Source organism: Lagenorhynchus albirostris, chromosome 19, assembly GCF_949774975.1.
Source record: "Lagenorhynchus albirostris chromosome 19, mLagAlb1.1, whole genome shotgun sequence".
Lineage (NCBI taxonomy): Eukaryota > Metazoa > Chordata > Mammalia > Artiodactyla > Delphinidae > Lagenorhynchus > Lagenorhynchus albirostris.
This window is the reverse complement of record NC_083113.1, coordinates 8,131,271-8,155,097: the sequence shown is the minus strand read 5'-3', so window position 1 is coordinate 8,155,097 and position 23,827 is coordinate 8,131,271. Positions and strand designations below refer to the sequence as shown.

General features: G+C 57.2%; 2 protein-coding genes across 5 annotated transcripts in view; both read right to left on the bottom strand.

The window, feature by feature from the left end:
• Positions 1-233: 233 nt before the first annotated feature.
• Positions 234-9,960, bottom strand: IL4I1 (interleukin 4 induced 1). 4 transcript variants are annotated; one of them, XM_060131488.1, is made up of 8 exons: positions 6,503-6,545; positions 6,150-6,184; positions 5,822-6,060; positions 5,021-5,133; positions 4,207-4,408; positions 2,074-2,142; positions 1,595-1,731; positions 234-1,180 (listed from the first exon to the last, which is right to left on the bottom strand). In XM_060131488.1, exons 2-8 carry the CDS (start codon positions 6,160-6,162, stop codon positions 253-255), a joined length of 1,701 nt encoding a protein of 566 aa, XP_059987471.1. In that variant the 5' UTR covers positions 6,163-6,184; positions 6,503-6,545; the 3' UTR covers positions 234-252. The 4 variants fall into 4 exon arrangements, with proteins under 4 accessions (XP_059987471.1, XP_059987470.1, XP_059987472.1 ...); XM_060131487.1 differs by having other exon boundaries at positions 6,354-6,539; XM_060131489.1 differs by lacking the exons at positions 6,150-6,184; positions 6,503-6,545 and adding an exon at positions 9,867-9,960.
• A 2,706-nt stretch (positions 9,961-12,666) lies between these two features.
• NUP62 (nucleoporin 62) overlaps positions 12,667-23,827 on the bottom strand; it is a 26,537-nt gene continuing 15,376 nt past the window's right edge. The window contains exon 2 of the mRNA XM_060131492.1: positions 12,667-16,716. Within this exon, the coding sequence (XP_059987475.1) occupies positions 15,102-16,652 (1,551 nt within the window). The 5' untranslated portion in view covers positions 16,653-16,716 and the 3' untranslated portion in view covers positions 12,667-15,101. The remainder of the gene's footprint in view (positions 16,717-23,827) is intronic.

The following is a 23,827-nucleotide window of genomic DNA, read 5'->3' as shown; positions in this document are numbered from 1 at the left end:
TCCCACTGTGTCGTGACAGCCGTTGTGGGGCACTGTGATTAACGTTTACCGGTCGCGCAAAGCAGTGTCCATCCTGTACCTCCTACTCCCCCAAACGGAGCCCGCGGCCCAGGAAGAAGTAGGACAGCTTCTGGGGCTCCAGGATAGGCGCAGCCCCTTCTACCGCGAGGGCTAATGGTTTTGCTCCTGCAAATTGGGGAAGCGACTGAGCCAGGGAGGGGGCGGGACCACACTGCTGTTTCCAAAAATACTTTAATATTGGGTCCTCTTTTGGGTCGTGTGCGGAGCGGTGACGGCATGTAAGGCTGGAGAGTGGGTGCCCCGCCCCCTTTCGAGGCTGCGCGGGTGGTGGTGGGCGGGCGCCACGTGCACATGCCCCATGCTGTTGATGGTCCGGGGGTCGTTCCAGCTGCTGGTCCGGCCGTTGATCAAGACCGCGGCCCGCAGTGCCGACTTGACGGCCGTCTCCACCCAGCCGTGCGGGTAGGCCGTGTGCTCGCCGGCGAAGTAAATGCGGCCGTGGGGGACCGCCCAATCGTACTCCTGATCCTCGTCCTTGTCGGTTCGCCAGAGCATCGGGGGCTGCACCACGAAGCCGCCCTGGCTGTGCGGGTCCTCCGCCCAGCGCTTGACGATGCCGCTGCCGTCCCAGAGCCGGTACACGATGGGCCCGTGAAGCGCCGCCACGTCGTCGAGCGCCAAGCGCAGGGCTTCGGACAGGCTCAGGCCAGCGAACGTGGCAGCCGCGTCCGACCACGTGTACGAGGCGAGCAGCAGCGCGCCCTCGCCAGGCGGCGGATAGAATATCACGCGCGACGGTCGGTCGGTGTTCGAGTGGCCGCCTTCGATATGCTCGTCGTGCCAGAAGGGCCGGCGGAAGCTCAGGAACACCTTGGTGGCCGGCATGTAATGCAGCGCGCGCACTGCCTCCTGCCACTTGAGCGTCAGCGGCGGCGTGAAGGTGATGCGCTGCAGCGCGGGCCCGCTCACCGTCAGCAGCACCACGTCGGCCGTCAAGGACTTCTGATTCCGGGCCCGGCGCGAGGGCTCGAAGTACACGCTCACCTCGTGCGTCCCCTGCTTAATCGCCACGACGGGCGTGTGCAGCAGCACAGGCCCCGACAGCGAGCTCAGCAGCGCGCGCGGCAACAGGTCCCAACCGCCCGCGATACGGCTGTACCTGCGGCGGGGCGGGTGCGTGACGGGCTCTCGGGCCCTGCATCTCCGCAGCGGCCCCTCCCCAGACACTCCCCGCTCCCCGCTCCAGTTCTCACTTGCCGCTTGCCTCTAATCCCACCCCTTCATCTACCCCGCCCTCGTCAGTCCCCGATGGCCCCCCGAGGCCCGGGAGCTGAGCGGTGTGACCCGGGAACCCCGCCTCGTCCCCTCAGGGCCACGCCACTCGCCAGGTACCTTTCTTCCCCTGGAGGAACCGGGATGCGGGGGCGAGTGTGGCGGGACCCAGCGCGCCTCTCTCCGCCCCCTGGGCCCCTGCCCCCATATCTACAGGCCGCGCCCACCCCGCCAGCCCCGCCCACTCCGTACTCGCCCCATCGCCCCCCGCCCCCGGCGTCTGTCCAGCCCGCCGCCTCACCGGAGCCGGTCGCTGAGGCAGCTGTGAGCCCGCAGGGCCTCGGCGAAGTTCAGATAGAAGAAGCCGTCCTTGGACATCACGTCTCCCAGGAGCCGAACGGCAGGCTGGCTCAGGTTCCCCTCCCCGAGGAGGTATTCCTGGGGGATGGCGTGGCCCACCCAGGTCAGGGCCCAGGCAGGCTGCACCTGCCGGCTCCGTACCCCCTCCCACGGGGCCGCTCCCTGCGGAGCCTCTTACTTAGTTCAGTGACACAGCCGTGCTTAGTGCGGTTCCCTGGACCTCAGCGATACGGCCCCCCCCACCTTGGGACAGATGAGGGAAACCGAAGCCCCAAGACGGGCGTGTCCAGCCCCGTCAAGCAGGGAGGAGGTGGCAGGCCCGGGGTCCCAGTTTCCTGCCTTCTGACTCCCCGCCCAAGGCCCCATGGACACCCTCCTTGTCGTCGTTTCTCAGACAGCGACACCGAGGCCCTCACTCACCAGGAGCGTGTGCCTTTCAAACTTCATCATTGCCTTTCTGCAGCCCAGTGTCCTGAGATCTTCGATGGCCTGTGGAGGGACAAGCAGTGGCGCTGAGCTGTGGGGACAGGACCGGGGAGGCCCCACCTGGGGTCCAAACCTGGCTTCTCTTCCTGCTCCTGCCCACGGCCAGCCATTTACCTCTCTTGTTCAAGCTGCCAGGATGTTGCCCGTGCTCGGCCCTCAGCCTTGCCCTCCACCGCAACTATGTCACCACCCTGGGAAGTCCTCCTGAGTCATTGCTACCCCTCATTCCCCGGCCGTTCGGTCCACCGGACAATGTCACACTCATCCTGGTTGGGTGTTACTTTGTCTGCCTCTGTCCCAGACTGTGCGCTCCATGCGCTGTGTCCTTATGGACAGTAATTATTTGTCTCAGTCAGCGCTGTGTCCTTATGGACGGTAATTATCTGTCGCCTGGATCTTTGTGGGCGCAGACGGAAGTGGAGTCCCTTCTGCCACCCACCCATCAGCCCTGACAGGGCATGACTGCTCACGGGGGTTTGTTGGCGGCGCCTCGCCTGCCCACAGCCTTCTGTGGCTCCCCAGTGCCTGGAGCTGCAGAGTTCCAGCCCTCAGCCTGCCGTTCAAGGCCCCTGCCAGCCCCTCGGTCACCATCTTTTAGGGCAGCTTCAGGTCTACAGCACAGTGTCCAGTGCTCAGACCACCCTCGGGTCTCCCCCACCTCCACGCCCCTGCACTTGCTCACCCCCCTCATCTTTGCCGGGCACCCAACTGGTCATCATTCACCACTTTGTTCAAGCCTCATCCCCTCCCGGAAGCCTCGCTGCCCTCTGTTTTCAGCATTCTCCTTTGTCCACCTGGCTTCTCTCTTGTGGCCAGGGAACTCCCCAAAGGAGGTGTCCCTTCACTCACTCACTCATTCACTCACTCACCCTTCCCCTCACATTTCCCTAGGCTCCTTAAACTGGGCACTGCCAGGGCACAGAAATGGCCTGGACTAAGTGCCCACCCTGGTCTACGAGAGGAGATGGACAATTAGGAGCTCCCATAGGAGGCTTAGGCTGGCTCCTCTCTGAGGGCATCAGGGAAGGCTGCCTGGAGGAGGGGACACTGGAGCTGGTTCTTGAGGGATGAAAAGGGTTCCCTGGGTGGGAAAAGGAAAAGGCCTTCCAGGCAGGGTCAGTGGCATGGGTGTGGGACGGTGGACAAGCATAGTGCAAACGAAGGAGTACAGAGCTGAAGGTGTTTGGGCCACCATGAGAGTTTGGGGTGGGCAATAACAATTTCTTGGAGAGAAGATGGGGCTAAAGGAGTGGGAGAGACCAGACTGCTCAGGGCTTCAAACTGAGGCTGAGGTGCTAGGGAGCACAGGGGGCTGTGAGCAGGGTGGGCCAGGGTGAGGATGCAGGGAGAGGTCCAGGCCTGAGCTGGGGCTGGAGCTGGGGGGACAGAGAGGTAGGAACAGTGTGAGGCAGTTGAGGGCAGGACGGATGGAGCTGGGGCCTGACAGGGAAGGCAGGAAGCGAGGATGGCCCCTGGAGCTCTGCTTCATGACTGGGGGTGGTGATGATGGCACTGTTGTGAGATGGGGAACCCAGGAATCCGAGTGGCTTCAGGGAAGCTGCCGCCAAGCTCAGTGGGAGCTGGAGGGTCCTGGGGGATGGCCAGGGGGAGACAGACATAGGTCTGGGTCTCAGGAGATGGACTTGGAAAACAAGCCCACAGATCATAGTTTAAACCAAAGGTGTAGAGGGACTTCCCTGGCAGTCCAGTGGTTAAGACTTTGAGCTCCCAATGCAGGGGTCATGGATTCAATCCCTAGTCGGGGAACTAAGATCCCACATCCCACGGGCCGAACGACGCAGCCTAAAAAAAACCAAAACAAACCAACAAAAAACCCCAAAGGTGTAGAAAGGTGAGGTTGTTCTGGCCAGTGTGTGAGTGAGAAGGGGATGGGAGATGGGGATCATCAGGGCTTATGGGGAAACTAAAGATGGAAGAGCCAGTGATGGGAAACCAGAAGGAATGGGAAAAGGAAAGCTATGCCAGGAGGAGGAAAGGGCATGGGACACCACAGCGTGGAGGACAGGGGCAGGGGGACAGGGCTGCAGGGCTCGTGGACGCGCCTACCCTGTTGAGAGCCATCTGGTAGATTTCTTCGGGCGAGTGGCCCTTCTCCTTGGGATGCAGCTTGTAGCCCAGCTTCTCAGGCATCTTCTCCACCACGTAGTTCCGCAGCTTCACCTCATGCACCTCCGTCCACGTGTTCTCGTCGTACTGGGTGAATTTGGTCAGATTGAGTCCCAGGCTCTTGCAGAGCGTATGGAGGATCCTGAGGGAGTGGGAGCCGCTGGTGAGGGTCGGGCGGGGGAGGTGAGGGCCCCCCTCCCCAGTGGGGCTTGGAGAAGGGAAGGGGGTGGGTGGGGCAGCTGGGGACGGGGCTTGGGGCTGGGCATGAGGCTGGAGCCGGGCTAGACTGGGGGTCCTCAGTGCCAGGGACAGGAATGAAAGGGGAACAAGGCTGGAAGGCTGAAGGCAGCGCACTTCAGGACTGGGTTTGGAGGGGGAGGTGGCTTTCACTGGGGATCAAGTAGGAATGGGGACAGAGCTGTGTTGGATGGGGGTGGGAGCTGGGGATGGGGAAAGGACCAGGGTCGGGGAAGATAGAGCTGGGGGTCTGGAAGGGCTGGACGCAGTGGCCTGAGCACTTCAGGGGTTCAGTGGTGGGGCTGGAGCCGGGAGGCCCGGAAGTGTCAGTCAGGAAAAGGACAGAGCTGGAGGTTGGGTCTAGGCCTGACTTTACTGGGGCGCCAGGTTTGGGGTCAGAGTTGAGGTTCGTGCTGGCACTGGAGCAGTGATTGAGTTGGGAGTCTGGTTGAGACTGGGCTCAGAGGTAGGCGCTGGGGTGGCCCTGCGCCTGCCTGGCCCCCAGGTCAGGCCCCACCTGTGCGAGCTGGGCATGCGCATGGCTCCCAGCTCCCCAATCCAGCCGGTCTTCCGGTCCCGGTAGGTGAAGATTCGGCCCCCAATCCTGTTGTCTGCCTCCAGGATGGTGACCTGAGGGACGATGGGCAGCAAGCAGGTGCTTTAGCTCCTCCCACTGACTCCCCATCTCCACCCTGTCACAGCCCCCACCCCACACCCACCCAATCTTCCATCCCCACAGCAGCACGGATGGAGATGAAAGAAGGATCTTTTTTTTTATGGGGAGGTAGGAGGGGCTGGTGGGAGAACAGAAAGTCATAGTGAACATGTACAATGTGACAATTTCCAGACTGCAGCAGGAAGGCCGCTGGCCAGATTTCAGAGGGACTTCCCAGCTCAGGGAATGGGGAGATTTCTTGTGTGTACTGAAGCCACTGGCCTGGCCCATACTCATTCTTGGATTTCAGTGAGAGGGACAGTGGTTAGACTTCAGGGGGCACTCCCCCTTGTGCGGAGTTTCCATCCCCACCAACATAAATTCCCCCCAGGAAGTTGGAAGAGGTTTCAAGGGACTTTCCTCCAGGATGAGAGTGGGGCAGGGAAAGTCAAAGCCCTCAGCACAGACACATGTTCCCTCTGGGTTTCATGTTAGAGCAGAGGGTTCCAGGCCTCGCTCCCCTGACCACAAGGAAAGCATAGCTCCCTCTCTCCGCCTCCCATCACCCCCACCCCTCAACAGGGACGTGGCCAGGTCCCTGTACCCGGGACTCCCAGCCGCAGCAGGAAAGACTCAAGGTAGACAGCAAGCAGCACTTCTCACCTTGTGTCCAGCATCGCTGAGCACCTTGGCGGCCAACAACCCAGCCACGCCTGCACCAACCACAGTCACCCTCTGGGGCTTCGAGGTCCGATTGAGGCCCAAGGTCAGGACTCTGAGCAGCTGCTCATAGTCGGGGTCTCGCATACATTTCTCGAAGGGGTCGCGGCTCTGGGCAGTTTGCCAGTCCAGGGAAGCCGCCAGGCTGAGGAGGATGGGGACCAGGGCGAGGAGGCGCCAGGCTGGGGGGAAGAAGGACAGGGTCAGCGGGCAGCTCAGCGGGTATGTGGGGAGAGAAAAGCGGCTTCTGCTCCCTCCGCTGCTTACTTACCCAAGGAGTCCATGTCTCTCTGGGGGAGATGTTGTCTGGGTTGGAGGGGAAGCAGGGCCACTGTGACAGGAGCCTGTGTCCCCCCCAGCCTGGCCCACTGTGGGCTGCCCCGCGCCCACCTCAGCCCTCCCCACTATGGCCCTGGTCTCTCTACACGTGTGTGTCCCCTGTTCCCGGGCTAGCCGGCTCCTGGTCTCTGCTCACCTGTCTGCCCTCCTCTCCTGTCTCTCTTCTCTGTCCCGCCTTTCTCTCACCTCCTCTGGGTCTCCCTGTTTCTCCCTTAGCTGCCCTGCTCAGCCCTGTCTCCCCGTCTGTTTCTGTGGGGCCCAGTCTCTCTGCAGCCTCCTCGCTACCTCGGCCTCCGCAGGCATTAGCACCTCCTCTCTCCTCTGTCCCCTCCGCCTGTCTGCCGAGTCCCCCGTCTCAGCCCTTAAACTGAGCCGAACCCCGCCCTCCCCTCCCTCTTGGGAAATCGAGCTGTGGGAAATGAAACTCCTTTCCTTGGGGGCGGGTCAGATGCTCAGAGTCTAGTTGAGGCTGGAGGGGGCGCGGCAGCAGGGGAAGGGGTTGGGAGGAAGCAAATCAGCCTGGCCTGCCCGAGCCCTTGGTCCCCCTGATCTGATCGCAGGGCCCCTGTGTCTGCCCTCTTCTCTGCCCTCTCTGCCTCTTTCATTCTCAGAGCAGGGGGAGAGGCGGCCTCTGGCCTTGGGACTGCGTGTGCCCTGCGACAGCCTCTGAGTCCTTCTCTGTGTCAGCCGTCCCTGTGCTCTGGAGGGCGCTCGCTGGCCCCCGCCACATGGCCGCTCTGAGCTCAGTGAAACGGGCACAGCAGGGGACTCACAGGCAGCAGCTCGTGGTCGGTGGCACGAGCTCTGGGCCAGCCTGCCTGGGTCCTGAGTCTGGCACCTGCCAGAGGGGACTTGGAGCAGGCCTTCCCCTCTCTTTGGCTCCGGTGTCATCTGTCAAGGTGGGGGCCGCTCCTGTGCTGGTGGGAGTAGGCAGTGAATCCAGGTCAGGGCCCTGGGAACAGCAGCCGGGTCAGTACTAGAAGCTGCTTCTTAGGAAATGCCAGCTGCTGCCGCCGCGGGGGTGCTAGAGGGATTCAGTGAAGGCCCCCTCAACCCCAGCCCTGCACAAGGAGCCCGTCCCCCCTGCGCTGAGAACCACTGTGACGCTCGGCTCAGGCTAGGGCTTCGGCGGGGGGCACCTCGGAGAAAGCGTCGAGTGCTTCTGTCTCTCTCCCTGGCTTTGGCCATCGCCACCCACTGTCCGTGGGCCCTTTTCTCCTCAGGGGCGAGGGGCAGGCAGTGGGAACAGGGTGACCCGGCTCCAAGGAGCCCCTGCGGGGCTCATGGCTTCGGGACTTCAGCCAAGGGGACCTATGGTGGGTCCCTTGAAGGGGGTGGGCAGAGGCAATCTTGGGGATTTTTCTGGGGGTTGGAGGAGAGAGCACCAGGCGAGTGGTAAGAAGGAAAGCCAGAGGGCGGCAGGTGCTCTGCAGCAACCAGTTGGGAAAATCCAAACAGTAAATCAAAGAGGGATGTGGTTTGATGGAGGTACGGGGGTGGAGGGGGTGCATAACAGTGAGTCAGAAAACATCTGATGTGGGTGGGAAGGCGGTAGCCAAGAAGGAAACAAAATCAGTGAGCTGGACACTGAGAGAAAGCCAAGGGCGCGAGTCAGCAAAAACCAGCAGCGAGAGGGTTGCCGCTCTCTGAGGTGGCCTGTGCTCAGAGCTCTGCCCTGGGCAGAGGAGGAATCTGAGGCTCAGAGGTGGCCAGGGGCTGGGCAGGGGCGGACCCCAGGACTTGCACAGGCCTCAGAGCTGGCAGGCCTTCCCATCGCAGACCCCGCCTGCTTTATTCACAATGACGTGGAGGGTTGGCGTGCCATCGCGTCAGGACCTTACACACCTTGTGAGGGAGGGGAACCTGGCCCGCAGCGGGGAAGGCACTTGCCCGGGGTCCCACAGTGGGAAACAGCAGAGCTGGGAGTCCACCTGATCCCAGGTCCCTGCCCCCACCCCGTCCCCTTCCCAGAGGCCCCTCTGCTCTACGGCCTCATGGCAATGTCCCACACAGAGAAAGGGAGCAGCAAGAACATGGAAGCAGAAAGGGATGGAGGCAGCAGAGCCAAGGGGCTCCCAGGGCATGTCTGGGCAAGGAGTGTTGGTCCGCAGAGCATCTAGGGGGGCCCTCCTGGGGTCCCTGGGTTGACCCCCTGGTCTCTCCTGCACAGGGTCTCTGTTCACAGTCCCCCCGGCTCCGGGCACACCCCCAGTTCACCCCCTGGACTCTGTGGAAGGCGTGCAGCCTTACCCCAGAGACCCCATGCAAGGAGTCAGGTGGGGAGGCGAGCAGGACTCTCGGAGGCTACGAGGGCAAGGCCTGCTCGGCCTCCTGGATGCTGATAAAGTGACGGTGGGTCCTGCTGAGTACCGCGTGCCCGACACGCTACACGTTCTACTTCATTGACTCCAGTGACAACTCTGACAGGGTGGGTTGAGCTGTCCCCATTTTACAGTGGAGAAAACTGGGGCCCAGGTCAGGCACCAGCTAAGGGGCAGAACCTGTGTTTGATCCCAGCAGCCCGGCTCCAGGATGGCTAACACTTGGTTAGCTCAGGCTCGTGGACCAGGGATGGGGCCCGGGTAGGGGCTCTCCATGTCGGTGCTATGCAGTTGGGACCATTTTTGTGAGGAAGGTCCTGTGCATTGTAGGACGTTGAGTAGCATCACTGGCCTCTACCCACTAGATGCCGGTAGCGCTTGCCCCTCCAGGCTTAACAGCTACAAATGTCTCTAGACATCGCCAACCATTCCCAGAGGAAGGGGAGGCAGAATCACCCCGGCTTAGGGTTTGGTTGATGCTGGGTGGAACACCCAAGAGCGGCCAGATATGGTCCACAGTCCAGTTGGCAGGAAGAGACATGCTGGAAGGCCGTACACCAAAGGTTGTTTTGGGGTCAAGAGATTATGAGTAATTTGGGGGTTGCTTTGGTAGAAATGACTGGATCTTCCAGACTCATTCCTGATAAAATCAGAGATTGGTGTTAGGGCTGAATTTACGGTATTAGGGTATGAATTAGGGTCACGAGAAAGAGTGGTTTGGATTAGGTTAGGTTTCCTAAGCTTGTGAGTAGGAGACACAGGACACACAGTGAGAACTGAGGGTGGCGGCAGATGGTAGGAAAGACCTGGGGCTTTTTCAACCCTTTCAGGTAAAAACTGTCTCTAGGGAGAAAACCCTACCTTATTTGGCTGGCTTCTAGAACCACAATGACAGTTCTAACGGGGTTAGGTCACATCCGAAGCAGCCAGAGACCTGGCCCCGCTCCCGCCGCCCCCCCCGGGGGGCCTTCTGTGGCCCCTCAGGGCAGCTACTAGTGATGGTGGCCACAGAGATGGGCAACAGACAGGGCTAGTGCCTTATATATATCCTTTCCTCTGAGTCAGTCCAAAGACCCTGAGTGGTCAGTATTAAAACTTTCACCGAGTCTCAGAGGAGGGCAGGGCCTACCCAGGGGATGCCAAGGGCCCCAGACATAAGTCGGGGGTCCAGACCTGGACGGGGAGGGGTGCAGAGGGCAGAGGACAGACCTACTTGAGGCCCTGATCCCTGGCCTGACCCCTAGACAGGGGCCCCCTTCCCTCTGAGCCCCCTTGCCCCTCCTTCCCCAGTTTCCAGAACCCCAGGGCTCTGATGGGGGGGCACTCACTGCATGGCTGGCTCTGGCGGGCTCTCTCAGCGCCCATGGCCTTTCTGGTTAGCCCGGGACAGAAGTCATCGTTGGGCATATGTGAAACCGGGCTGAGTAGTGCTGGCTCTGTCCTGATTCCCTTGTTAGACCAGAGATGCCAGGGTCCTGGTGTGGGATCAGAGCAGTTGGGAGGCTGTGGAGCGCAGATGCCCCCTTCTCGAAAGTTTTTTATTACGGAAAATTTCAAACATATATAAAAACAGACTAGGATGATGAAGCCAGGTGCATTCATCGCCTCATAGCCTATCTTGTTTCATTTACACTTTCTCCCTCCCCCACTGATTATTTTACAGCAAACCCCAGACATATTATCATTTTTGTAGGTGAATACTTGAGGATGTTTCTGTAAGACAGAAGTTGGCAAACTTTTTCTATAAACATCTGAGACTTTTGGGGCCACGTGGTCTCCACCTCGCCTACTCAACTCTGTCCTCCTAGCAGTCACAGCACGTAAATGGATGGGTGTGGCTGTGTTCCAGTAAAACTTTACTTACAAAAACGGGAAGTGGGGTCACAGTTTGCCAACCTCTGCGCTAAAAGAACAGAACTTGGTGGGAGGGATAAATTGGGAGTTTGGGACTGACATATATACACTGCTATATATAAAACAGATAACTAATAAGGACCTACTGTATGGCCCAGGGAACTCAGTACTCTGTAATGACATATGTGAACAGAATCTAAAAGAGTGGATTTATGTATATGTAAAACTGATTCACTTTGCTGTATAGCAGAAAATAACACAACATTGTAAATCAACTATACTCCAATAAAAATTAATTTAAAAAAGATAAGAACTTATTTGCCTTTTCAAAAATAAAACTCCAATACCATTATCATATTTAAAAATGATATTAAATCAATGCTTACACCTCCCTGATTATCTCAAAACGTGTTTTTTTTTCCTTTGGGCCACGCCATGCGGCATGCAGGATCTTAGTTCCCCGACCAGGGATCGAACCTGTGTCCCCTGCACTGGTAGCACGTAGTCTCAACCACTGGACCACCAGAGAAGTCCCATCAAAACTTTTTTTTCTTTTAACAGTTGGTTTGAATCAACATTCACAGAGCCCACACTGCACCTGAGTGATACTGAGTATCTTTGACAGGAAGTGTCACTTTCAGTTCAGTGGATTTGGGGGTCTATGTTCTTATAACCCAGGGTGGGGTCTGATGTGGCCCCATGGCCCCAGGCTAGGCCTGAGCCTAGCAGAGCAGCACACCTGGGCTCTGCCTCGGGGAAATCTCAGCAGGTCATGGGGTTGAACCAGGATGGTGTCTGGAGGTAAGGTGTGGGTAGCGCCCAGGTGGGTCTCTGGAGTGTGAAGTGACCAGTGCCAAGGTGTGTGAGGGCTGTGGGAGAGGCCCAGGGGCGGCTCAGGACAGTTATGTCTGGCTGGGGGTTGGCTGGTGTCCACAAGCAGACCTGACTTCTGAGAGTGAGGGATTTTGTTCCTGGGAAGTTCTGCAGAGAGCTGCTGGTCTGAGGGCAGACTTTTAAAGCACCAAGGCAATTTTGAGGTCGATTGAAAACCCTGGGAGCAGTGGTGTGCTGGAGCTGGCTCACACCTATTCACGAGAGCCGACCATTTAATTTTCGGATCTCTTTTTTGGTTTTGCTTTGCGAGCCATTATTAAAATATTTACAATTAATTTTATTTACTCAAAATTCATCCCTTAATTATCTGATTACCTTTTACTATTACATATATACTCTTGAGGTGAATTAGTTGCATCTACACAGTGTGTGTCAATTTCCCAAATTTGTGTTTGGTGACTTCATCTTGATGGCTTGAAATCAGCCATAGTGGGAGAATTTACACCATGGGAATGGGCATATGCTATTGGTCAGGGCTTTCCCTGACCCTGGAGGGCTGACTGCTACCAGCACACCGCTGCTTGAGATTCATTTGTTTCAACTTCCCTTTGGAGATCAAGGCTGCTTGACCTCTGGAAATCTCTGGTTGTTTCAAACATCTGACTCCTTTTTTTTTTTTTTTTTTTGAGGTACGCGGGCCTCTCACTGTTGTGGCCTCTCCCGTTGCGGAGCACAGGCTCCGGACATGCAGGCTCAGCGGCCATGGCTCACGGGCCCAGCCGCTCCGCGGCATGTGGGATCTTCCCGGACCGGGGCACGAACCCGTGTCCCCTGCATCGGCAGGCGGACTCTCAACCACTGCGCCACCAGGGAAGCCCCAACATCTGACTCTTTGATCCCCACCTGTGCCAGAGGAGGCAGGGGCATCATCCTGGGGAAAGGGCCGGGCCATAACGGAGGCAGTTGTTTGAGGGTGTCTTGGAGATGAAAAGCGAGCCGTAACCATAACCCCACAGTCGCCACTCTTACCCCTAAACAAGGAGAAGAAATGCCGTAACAGCTTACTGAGGGAGATTCACCTTTAAAAGCCTCTGACTGCGAATTTAGCCACCACGCTTGTCTTCATGTTAATTAATGAAGAGGAACTTAAGGAGAGGCCATTTGTCTGGACTGACAAGGAAATGCATCTGTTTTCTTCCTAGAAAGGGAAACTGCAATTACAATGAAGCCAGCATCCGTAGGGTGGTACCCAGTCAGCTGCTGACCCTGCTGCGATCTTGGGAGCGCCCCTGGCTCCCCCAGGAAGCCACTGGAGCCAGTCCCCCGTGGCGCCAAGCACGGGCGCCCCCACGCTGGCAGAGCTGTTGTGTCGAATTACTATAATCGCTTGTGTTCTTCAAAGTGGGGTGCCGAGATCCCTTGGGGTGTGGAAGGAAAATATTAGAACTTCAATTTGTTTTTATTTAAAAAATACAACTATAAGAAAGCAATTAAGCTCCGCTAATGTTTAATATGCAAAGTAACAGGTATATGCATTGGAAATGCAAGCTCAAGGAATTCTTTTTTTCTTATCGAGATTGTGTGGCCCCTGCCAGTGACCTCATGCGCAGAGAATTATCGTTCCTTTTTTTTTTTTTTTTTTGCGGTACGCGGGCCTCTCACTGTTGTGGCCTCTCCCGTTGCGGAGCACAGGCTCCGGACGCGCAGGCTCAGCGGCCATGGCTCACCGGCCCAGCCGCTCCGCGGCATGTGGGATCTTCCCGGACCGGGGCACGAACCCGTGTCCCCTGCATCGGCAGGCGGACTCTCAACCACTGCGCCACCAGGGAAGCCCTGTCGTTCCATTTTTGAAACCCCAATGCTAGATCAGGATCTGGTAGGTAGTAGGTGCTCCAAAGATGGATGCTGAATGAATACATGTAGGTAAAACACTACTTCCTACTTTCTAAGGGGACTCAAGGCCTCCCTATCTCTCCTCAGCTTAGGTGAGGGAGTCAGATACGGGTCCCGGATGAAGTCACGGCTCACAGATGGCACAAAGGGCCACTGTTGCAGGGGCCGGAGCCTTCGGAGAGAAGCAACTGGGGTTGCCGGGGTCTCCCTCCTCTAGCTCGTTCCCGTCCCTCTTCCATGGCTTCTGCTGGGATGGGACAGTGGTTCTTAGAAGCCCAAGATGGCCTGAGGAAATGACTCATGATCATGACTTTGGGAAACTGGCCCATACATGTCCAGAGTCCTTGGGCCCTCCTTAGCCAAAACACGGCTTAGTGTGGCACAGGCTGAGGGAGGCTGGAGGGCAGACTTCCAACGCCCTGAACCAGGAGCAAGATCTGAGCGCTCGGCATCACTAGCGCCTACAGGGGCCAGGGTCAGAGGGAGAACGTCAGGCCAGTATCTGGAAATCACCTGATACAAAGCTGCAGCCCAGCTTTACCTGTTGCCCACTGTTGAAGCACAACTAGAACCCTCCGGCCAGCCCCAGGTAACAGGGAGAGGAGTGCCGCTGATGACACGCCTTGGGGATGGTGACAGATGACTGGATATTTCCATGTACTGGAAGATATGACCCAGCTATAACGGGTTTCCCCCCCTGCTCCTCTCCCGCCATCAGCACCAGAGGAAGCCACGCTGTGAACACGTGTATGTGTGTGTGTACGTGTGTGCACGCCTCGGCAGTGCATTTAGGTTTGCTTGCTTCTGAATTTCAGACAAATGGCATCCCACTTGATTTGGAACCTGTTCTTTTCCCAACCTTCTTCTAAGTTATCCACATTAACAGCAGCTTTTTTATTCCACTATAAACTTTATTTTATTTAGAAACGCAACAGACAGCCGTAGGTATTTCAGTGCAGCAGAGTGTACAGACAAATACAAAAGACACCTGGGATACAGCTGGAGGGCTTCTGCCTTCTGCACACCGTGGGTCTCTCTCACTGCAGCTGACTAGGTTGGCTTTGGCTTTGGGAGGTTCAGAATCAAGTCTGTGGCCACCTCTGGCACCCTGGCCACTTAACAGGCATCCTGTGGACTAATGTTTTATGCTGGTTTCATCTCTACTGTTCACCTGTTTGACAAGTGTGACAGGAATTGTGCCGAGGACACAAGGGGAACAAGAAACAGTCCCTGCCCCCAGGGGCTCACAACCTAATGGCGAGGCAGAGAAGTAAACAGTCGGCACAATACAGTGTGACGAGTGTAACCAAAGATGTGAGCTCGCAAGCTCAGTGTGGTGTGGGGCCCGCAGGATGCAGGGCGGCCACCTGACCCAGCTTCAGGGTGGCTGAGAGGGCTTCCCGGAGGAGAAGCCTGAGACAAGGAGACGAGGACGAGGAGGTGTGTCAGCCAGGCAAGGTGAGACCTCTTTTCTCAACACCTCATTCAAGTCCCTCATCTGACCTATCTCTCCTCCTTTGAAATTCTAGGTCCCACTGTCCGTTCCATTCACAAGTCACTTCTCTATACTGGTTACACTTATACCAGGCTGCTGGCTCCTTGAGGATGGAGATTCTTCAACCGTAGTCTTTTCTCCCTGCACCTACGACTGTGTGTTGGACAGGGTGGCCACGTGGCACCCCGGCTGGGAGACAAGTGGTTCTCAGGCAGCTCAGTGCTTCTCCAGCTCTTGGAGGTGGGTGGTTGTAGTAGATGGAGAGAGTCTAGGACACACAAACACCACACCTGTGAGGCTGCTGCCTGGACCGGCGCTCTGAGAATCCTTTCTATTCGCTAAGGTGGAAAGTCTAACCACAGAACAGTTCTCTCAACAGCACGACTGTTTGAAAGAAAGAAAGAAAGAAACATGTATTTCACTGCAACCCCAAATGGGACAGTAACTGCATGTCCCCAGCCCCGCTGTGCACCCTTGGGGCAGTGGCTCAGTCGAAGGTGATGCGGAAGCTGCGCTCCTGCTCCTTGCGGCGGCCCTCGCACACCTTGGTCACCTCCTCCACCTTCCTCTGCAGCAGGGCCGAGTTCTGGTCGATCCACTGCAGCGAGTCCATGTGCGCGTTGAGGATCTTGCAGATCTGCTGCAGCGGGTCGCTGGTGTCGGCAGGGCCCCCTGACGTGTTCAGATGCTCGATGATGTCCTTGAGGTCCTGGGCCATGCGCTTCAGCTGTGCATCGATGTTCTCGGCCAGCTTGTAGGTCTTCTCTCGCTCCTCGTCGGCGTGCTGCAGGTACACCGTCCCGCTCTGCTCCTTGACCGACTCCTCCAGCGGGCTCAGCAGGTCCTCCAGCTCCTTCTGCTGAGACAGGATGAAGTCGAGCTCCTGGTCCAGCCTCTTCTGGTCCAGCTTCACCTTCTCGACCTCGCGGTGGAGGGTGGTGATCTTCTCCCCGTTCTCGATCAGCGTGCGGTCCCAGGCGTTGACCTGCGTGGCCTGCTGTAAGAAGTGCCGTTCCTGGTCCTCCAGCTCCAGGCTCCACTTGTTGATCAGACTCTCCAGCTGGGCGTAGGTCATCGCGGGGCTGGCGGACACCCCGGTGGCTGCACTGGGGCCGGCTGGGGCGGTCCCGGAGGCCGCTGTGTTGCTGGGGATCCCAGCTGGAGCCAGTGGTTTTATATTCAAGGAGAAGCCGGTGGTGGCAGTGGTGGCGGTGGTGGTCGTTGCCGTGGAGGTGGTGGAAGCTGCTCCAGGGGCCTTCAGGCTGAAGCCCAACGTCCCCACTCCAGGCGTCCCTGCCGTGGTGGCTGGGGCACCAAGGGAGAGCCCGGTGGCAGCAGACGAGGCTGGAGCGTTTGCCAGCGAGGCAAAGAGCGAGGGCCCAGCACTGGCGGTAGTGGCGGTGGGTGCGGAAGCAGCCGGCTGTGTGGCCCCTGCTCCAGTGGCCACTGGCGTGGCCGGTGTGAAGGGCAGCCCGGTGAGGGCCGTGGGCTGGGCCGAACTCCCCATGGAGCCAATGTTGAAGCCGGAGGTCCCGGTCTGGGACGTGCCTCCACCCGTGAACGAGAAGCCCCCAGGTGTGGTGGACGGAGCAGCAGACGTGGTGGTAGGGCCAAACACAAAGCCGGTGGGCGCCGTGCCCTGGGCTGACGTGACGGCGCTCGAGATGGCATTGGTGAGGGTGCTGCCGCCGAGCCCAAAGCCGCTGGGCTGCGTCGTGGCTGGGGTGGCAGCTGTGCCGCTCAAGTTTAGCTTTGGGCTGTTGATCCCTAAGGAAAATCCGGTTGCTCCTGCTGTAGGAGTTGTGGTTCCAAAACTGAATCCTGGGGTCTGTGTCGCTGGAGCCTGGGTGGTGAGTGAGAACAGGCTGGTGGAAGGGGTGCTCGTGGCTGGCTGGGAGGGAGTCCCAAAATTAAACCCGCCGGTGCCAGACGTGGAGAAAGAAAACCCCGTAGCAGGCGTGGTTGTTGCTGTCTTTGCAGCGCCAAAGGTGAACCCGCCTGTGGGGGCCCCAGTGCCTCCAAAATTAAACCCGCTCATGGCTCCAGACTCTGGTGGCAGCAGCTACTCCGGCTCCCAAAGCAAATCCACCGGTGTCTGCAACCTTGGAAAGATTTTTCAAAGCAGAGGAAGTGACATGATCAGATGACAGTTTTGGAAAGGCAACCTCAGCGGTATGACGGATCCGTCTGCAGGGTGGCAGGACTCGATAATTCTGATTAAGCAGCCACCCATCCTCTTCTCAATGTGTAGCCTAACCAGGCCCTGCTAAACTAGTAAAGAAGGATCGGGATGCACAGCCCGTCCCGGGGGTCAGGCACTAGGAGCTGGAGGTGCTTGGGCCACTCATGGCCACAGCCAGCACCAGCGGGAGCCCTGCTGCCAAGGAGGGGAAGGCCGAAGAGCGGGCGCCTGAACCGACCTCAGCCCCTGAGGAGGAGGTCGGATTCGAGGCGCTTCTGGCGAGCGGGGCTAGAGGCACACAAGCGCCTTTGGGACCTGCTCCGCAGGCCTCCCTGCTGACTGCAAGTGGGTGGGGGTAGGCTGATTAGGCACAGTGCCACCCCCCACGTGCCCTTCTGGACCTCACAGAGAGACGGGCCCCGGGAAGCTGAGCCGTACGCCAGGGCCTTGGGTGCCAAAGCCCCTCCCTGCGCATACCCCACACCATTTAGGAGGATGCAGGGCATGTTGGCGCAGTCCCTCGCCCTCCTTCTAACTCAGGGGTGGGCACGAGACCCGAGTGATCAATCAGTGCGCTTGCTGTCCCCGGCCGCAGAGACTGGTTTAAGGGGACATGGAGACACGAGTCGGCCAAGAGATCTCCCCCGGGTTTCTCTCCAGGTGCTACAGAGGGGCCTCCTCCACCTGCAGGTGCAGGGCACAGAGGATGAGCACCGGGAGGTGATGAGCTGCCACCAGAGAGAGCACAGGAGGGAGGGAGGGGAGAGAGCGCGAGACCCAGAAAATCCAGTCCTGCTCAGCAGCCCCACTCTGTCTTCCTCAGAAGTGCCACGAGCCAGCACGCCCTGTTCAGTTTAAGCTGACTGAGTTCCGTAATTTCTAACTGAAAAAGCTCTGAGCAGAGCCATCTGTTAGCTGGAAAGTCAAAGGTGACTTGGAGAGGAAAAGGTCAGTGGGCCTGAGTGATCACACGCTGAGCACCAACCGTCAGGCGGGCTGCTCAGGGACACGATCTCTCACTACTGTCTGGCGGGAGGGGTTATGTCCCCACGTCCAAGATGAGGAAACTGGGCTCAGAGGGCTGCGGTGACCTATCAGGAGCTGACCCCAGGCCATGGGCCTGATCCACGAAGCTCCTCACCCAGCGCGGGCACCAGATGACAGGGCGTTTCCCTGCACAGAATTAAGGGATCAATTAGGTATCAGATATAAGGGAAGATCTGCATTATACCCACTGACACGGCCTCTAACTATATTAAAGAAACGCAGGAAATGACAACAAAGGAAAGTAGAATGCAAATTTACTACTGCAGTGTGATCTTAGCTGTGGAAAAACAGAACTACTCTGACAAAGAGGGTTGGAAAGAAATACACCGACATGTGACTGGGGGCTGTCTTTGGCTGGTGGGAGTACAGGTGGATGGTCTCCTTGCTAATTTGCAGTAGCTTCCAAATGTTCATTCCATCTGTATGATAGACACATAATTGATAAGCTTGGTTTTTGAAAGAAACCTTCATACTACAGGGTGTAAATATACTCTGAAGAACCAGCGAACTTGTGTAGCCAGATTCTAGAATCACAGTTCGAGTGGGACAGATAGGGTGACTGAATTAAACAAACCTCCCCTAGGCTGGTGCTCAATCACACCTTGTCTTGCCCCAAAGGTGACTTGGGTGTGGGGAGGGGATGTACACCACAGGCTGGGCTAAAGGAAGCAGGGGAGTCGGCATGTGTAAATAACACCATGCCAGGTCAGGACCAAAGATGTGGTCCTCTAAAGACACCCATGTCAGACTTCCCTGGTGGCACAGTGGTTAAGAATCCGCTTGCCAATGCAGGGAACACGGGTTCGAGCCCTGGTCTGGGAAGATCCCACATGCTGCAGAGCAACTAAGCCCGTGCGCCACAACTACTGAGCCTGCACTCTAGAGTCCACAAGCCACAACTACTGAGCCCATGTGCCACAATTACTGAAGCTCGCACACCTAGAGCCCGTGCTCCGCAACAAGAGAAGCCACCGCAATGAGAAGCCCGCGCACCACAACGAAGAGTAGCCCCCGCTCGCCACAACTAGAGAAAGCCTGTGCGCAGCAACAAAGACCCAACGCGGCCACAAACAAATAAATAAATTTATATATATATATATATAAAATATAAAGACACCCATGTCCTACTCCCTGGAACCCGGGAATATACTACCGTATGCGGCAGAAGGAATTTTCAGATGTGATTAAATTAAGGATCTTGAAATGGGGAGATAATCCTGGGTTAAACAGTGGGCCCTAAATGTCACCATGAGTGTCCTTATAAAATTGAGGCAGAAAGAGATTTGACTAGAGAAGAGACCATCTGAAGATGGAAGCAGAGACTGGAGTAACGCATTTTTAACTTGGAGATAGAGGAAGGTGCCATAAGCCAAGGAATGCAGGTGGCCTTTAGAAGCTGGAAAAGGCAAGGAAAAGGAATCTCCCCTGGAGTCTCCAGTAGGAACCAGCTCTCCTTGATTTCAGCCCAGTGAGAATGATTTTGGACTCTGATGTCCGTAAATACAGAGAATAAATGTGCATTGTTTTAAGCTGCTAATAAGTTTGTGATAATTTGTGTGAACAGCCATATAAGACACGAATACAGTTGGGGAGTAGAAAGTGTCTGACGGATATGAAGGGGGACCCCGTGACTCCCCAGGGCTCCCTGAGACTCAGCTCCCTCATCAGGGAAGTGCGAGTGGCCCCTACGACACTGAAGTATGGCTGAGTCGGGAAGGAGGTGGGTATGGTGTTAATGACCTCGGTCGCTGCACACAGGCACACGCTGCACCGTCACTCTGGGGCGAGCCCCTGGAAGCTGGTGAGGAAGGGAGGGAGGCCGGGGGTGGGTGTGAAACCAGCTGTGAAGTGCTTAGGAAAAAGACCTGGAGGTTGTGGCTGACCTCAAGTTTAACACGAACTCACGGTCAGCTGCCACTCTTCAGCGGGCCTCAGGCTGCATGATCCATTCCAGCGTCAAAATGAGAGTGGTGCTGGGGCAGCCCCGACAGCACTGTGATACGTACCCCCTCCTCAGCCAACTTCACACCTGTCCTACGAGGTCCTCGGGATGATGGCCACAGCGCACAGATGGGGGAGGAGAGGCTCAGACGGAAGTCACCCACGGTGGGCCCTAGAGCCCCGCCCCTGCACTGAAAAGCCCTCTTCATCTCTACTTCATCAAATGGGCACCCCCCACCATCCTGGCTACAGGGCAAGCAGCCCTGCTTTGGGGGCATGGCGGCTGTTCTGCACCCAGCTTCCACCCCACACCCTCATGTGCTTATTTTCCTTCCATTTAAAAGCAGCTGCAAGACAGCTCCCTGTTTCCAGACACGAAGTTGGTCTCCGAGCACGAAGAAAAGACCTGGGCTTGAACTCTGCTCCTGCTACTCACTAGCTGTGGGGCCCGGCGCAGGTGTCTCCTGAACCGCTCTGTGCCTCAGTTTTCCCACCTGTAATGAGGATACTCCCCTCACACGTTGAAGAATAAACACGGTCATGACAGGGGCTGCGTGCCTGGCCCAGAGAAGGCATCCGCCAGTCCTGTCTCCTCTTCCCTCTGCGTAGGTAGCTGCCCCTCCACCTTCCACCGCAGACCCCTGGTTTTGTTCGGCCTCCTCCACACAGCCATGTGCTTCTGGGGAGAGAGGCCCGGGGCCGCCCGCCCTCCCAGTGCGCCTGCCTGGTCTGAGCCAGCAGACCTCAACTGGCTGCCTCCGACCCACCACCTCCTGGGACATACACTCAAAATGTAAGCTGATCAGACCACCAACATCAGTCTCTCTCCAGGGGCGGGATCATGACCTTGGCCTTTTTACAAAGCTCTTCTGGGGGCTTCTGACAAAGGCCTCTCTTCACTCTCGCCACAGCAAGTGCCTTAGCCTCTGGGACCACCGGCGCCCGGCCCTGCACCAGTTCCCTTCTTGCTCGAGAGACGCTCACACCCCCCGGCTCACTGCAGAGCCACCTCGAGCTGGGTCTGCTACCAGCAGCCAGAAGCATCTGAACTGTTACACCCACGTGTCTCAGTTCTCAAGACCTCACTCGAGAGAGCTTCTGCTATTTATAAGCTGCAGCTAAAATTTTCAGAAAAGCATTTATAGAAAGTTCTTTGCTTTTTATACCACAAGAAAAACAATCTCCCATGGGGCCTTGTCTGGTTTAACGGTTCTATATTTATTAAACGCCTCATCTGTTTCCAACACGTTGGATGCCAGGGACCTACTAAGGAGTGGTGAACACGTCCTGATCCAGCCCACCCTGTGTGTTACGGCTCACTTATTCCTGACAGCAGGTCCATCTGACGAACGAGGAGAGTGAGGCCCAGCGAGATGACCTAAACCCTGAAGGCAGCCAGAGACGCGGCAAACGTCGGGTTTTCAGTACCAGGGCTGCAGGCAGGGGCAAGGCTGGGTCACAGGTAGTGGGAGCGGATGCCTGAGCTGAGCGTTGAAGGACGAGGGGTCAGCCCGGAGACAGGGAGGAGGGTCTGGGTGGAGGCAGAGAGAGGCTGACCAGCAGGTGTGGCTCTGGGGCCTGAGTACGCTGTCGGCATGGGCTGGAGGGAGAACGTGCGCGGGGCAGGGCTGAACCCTGCACATTCCAAAGAAAGGACTGGCCCTTGCCCGGCTCTGGGGAGGGAACCTCCAAGCCCTTGGAGCATCCTGCCTGACAGAGTGTCTCTAAGGTGGGCCTTGGGCCACACGGCATCAGCTTGCCCTGTGAGGGGGCTAGAGGCTGAATAACGAAGGTGACACGGTGCCTGCATGACTGTAGCTAAAACCACCCTGGACAGCAAGGCTTCCCTGGTGGGCAACGTCCCGTGTGTGCTCACATTGCTGCTGGAGGAAGGATTAAGCCCTGTCTGTGTGACTCCCCTGGGAGAAGACAACTGGAAGCTTCCACCTGGTCTCTCCTGGACTCTGCCCCGAATACCTTCTCCCCTTACTGATTTTACCCTGTTTTGGTTTTGCTGTAATAAACCATAACTATAACAGCTTTGCTGAGTTGTGATCTGTCCTTCCAGCAAATCACAGAAGCTGAGGGTGGTCTTGGGGACCTGTGACCACATTCATGTATGGTGCCATGTGATGTGATGGGAGAAGCTGGCAGAGCCACCGATGTCACGTGAATGGCCAGACCTTATCCTGAGGGAGCCACAGAGGGACTTTAAGGCAGGGGGAGGGGGGGACTAACATGGTGGGGGATGGACTGGAGCAGTAGAGGCTGGAGGTGGGGCAGCTGGGAGGAGGCTGGGGGATGGTCTAGGCCAAGAGCCCAAGGCCTGAGCCAGGACCCTGGGGATGGAGAAGAGAGAATCCCAGGTTGGGACATGTATACATCTGCACCAAAATGAAACAAAGTGATAGTTCTGCAGGGTCTGTCCCGGTTAACAAAGCCACTGAAGACCAGAACTTTGGGTGTTTCTCATAAAACATGGCTGAACAAATACACACTATTGTGAGCTGTGAAAAAAAAGAGAAGGAAAAAAAGCCCTCTGCCCTCTGTGAGGGCTTTTCTACTTTTACCAAAGGGGTGAGCTTTCCTAACAGAGAAGCTGACGCTGCTTGGGGGCAAGCGGGGAGGCACAAAAACTGAAGTGGTGCCTTTCCCTGGGAAGAGGGGAGGGTGTGCCCGGGCCAGCTGCTCGGAACTGGGCAGCCGCGGCCGGGGTAGTTGGTCCACGTAGGACCCAGGCCCCGAGTGAAAGGGGCTGCCTTGAGATCACTGAGGGTGTTACTGGCAGAGCCACCAGCCCCGCATTTGCCTTCATTTTCCAAACCACATCCGGCCACCTGCATGGCCCCGGGGCACCTGGGATTCCCACCTACAGACACAACTCACCCCCAGCTTCAAGGACCAGGGTTCTCTGCCATCACCTCCACCTTCGCTCAGGTCCACCAACCTTTAGTTTTCTGCCTCTCCAAACCTGAACTTCATCTACTTTATTCACTCTAGCATTTACTCAGCCCTACCCTGTGTACAGTGATGACAACACAGAGAGGAAAAATGGTCCGTCCCCCGAGGGGGGAGTCACAGAGAGCACACAAATTCTTTGCAGTACAACAGTCATTCATACAACTGGTTTTTTGGGGGGTTTTTTTTGCGGTACGCAGGCCTCTCACTGTTGTGGCCTCTCCTGTTGCGGAGCACAGGCTCCGGACACGCAGGCTCATTGGCCATGGCTCACGGGCCTAGCCGCTCCGCGGCATGTGGGATCATCCCGGACCGGGGCACGAACCCGCGTCCCCTGCATCGGCAGGCGGACTCTCAACCACTGCGCCACCAGGGAAGCCCCAACAGGTATTTTTGATCACCTGCTATGTACAGACGCTATTCAAGGCCCCGAAAATACGGCTGTAGATGAGACAGAGGAGTCTCTGCTCTCGTGGAGCTACATTCCAGCGGAGGAGACAGACAGGAAAACAAGACACAACAGAGAAATTACATGGCATGTTAGAAGAGGCTCAGCGTCACGGAGAAAAGACCAAGTGGGGCAAGGGAAGGGGAAGAGGGGACGCCGCACAGGGGTGAGGGGATTAACAGAGGCCGCCAGAGGGAAGTGCATCTGAGACCAGAGGGAGGAGCCAGAACAAAGTCCTGGGGTGGGACCAGGACAGCAGGAGGCAGGCAGGCGGCACTGTTACTGAGCCCTGGGCTCTCCTTTCCCTCCCTCCCTACCACAGCCCCTTTTCTTAGACACCAGGAACAGGGGTGTTTGGGAATGAATATGGGGGGACCTCAGCCTTGGACCAAGAGGAAAAGAAAGATTAAGAAGGGTATGGGGGAGGGGTTGTGTGTGGTGGACAGAATAACAGTCCTAAGACAAGTCCACACCGTAATCGCAGAACCTGTGAATATGTGACCTCACATGGCAAAAAGGGACTTCATAGATGTGATTAAGGATCCTGAGATGGGGAAATGATCCTGGATTATCTGCACGGGCTTTCAATGTAATCACGAGGGTTCTTATTGGAATCAGGAGGCAGAAGAGGACAGCC

Bases quoted from the DNA above. Each gene is read 5' to 3' on its own strand.
- IL4I1 (XM_060131489.1), bottom strand. From the start codon at position 9,945: ATGCCCAACGATGACTTCTGTCCCGGGCTAACCAGAAAGGCCATGGGC. The intron at 5,134-5,821 runs GTGAGAAGTGCT...ATCGTCCCTCAG, and splicing joins TCAGCGATGCTGGACACAAG to GTCACCATCCTGGAGGCAGA. The intron at 4,409-5,020 runs GTGGGGCCTGAC...CCACTCCCTCAG, and splicing joins CGCATGCCCAGCTCGCACAG to GATCCTCCATACGCTCTGCA.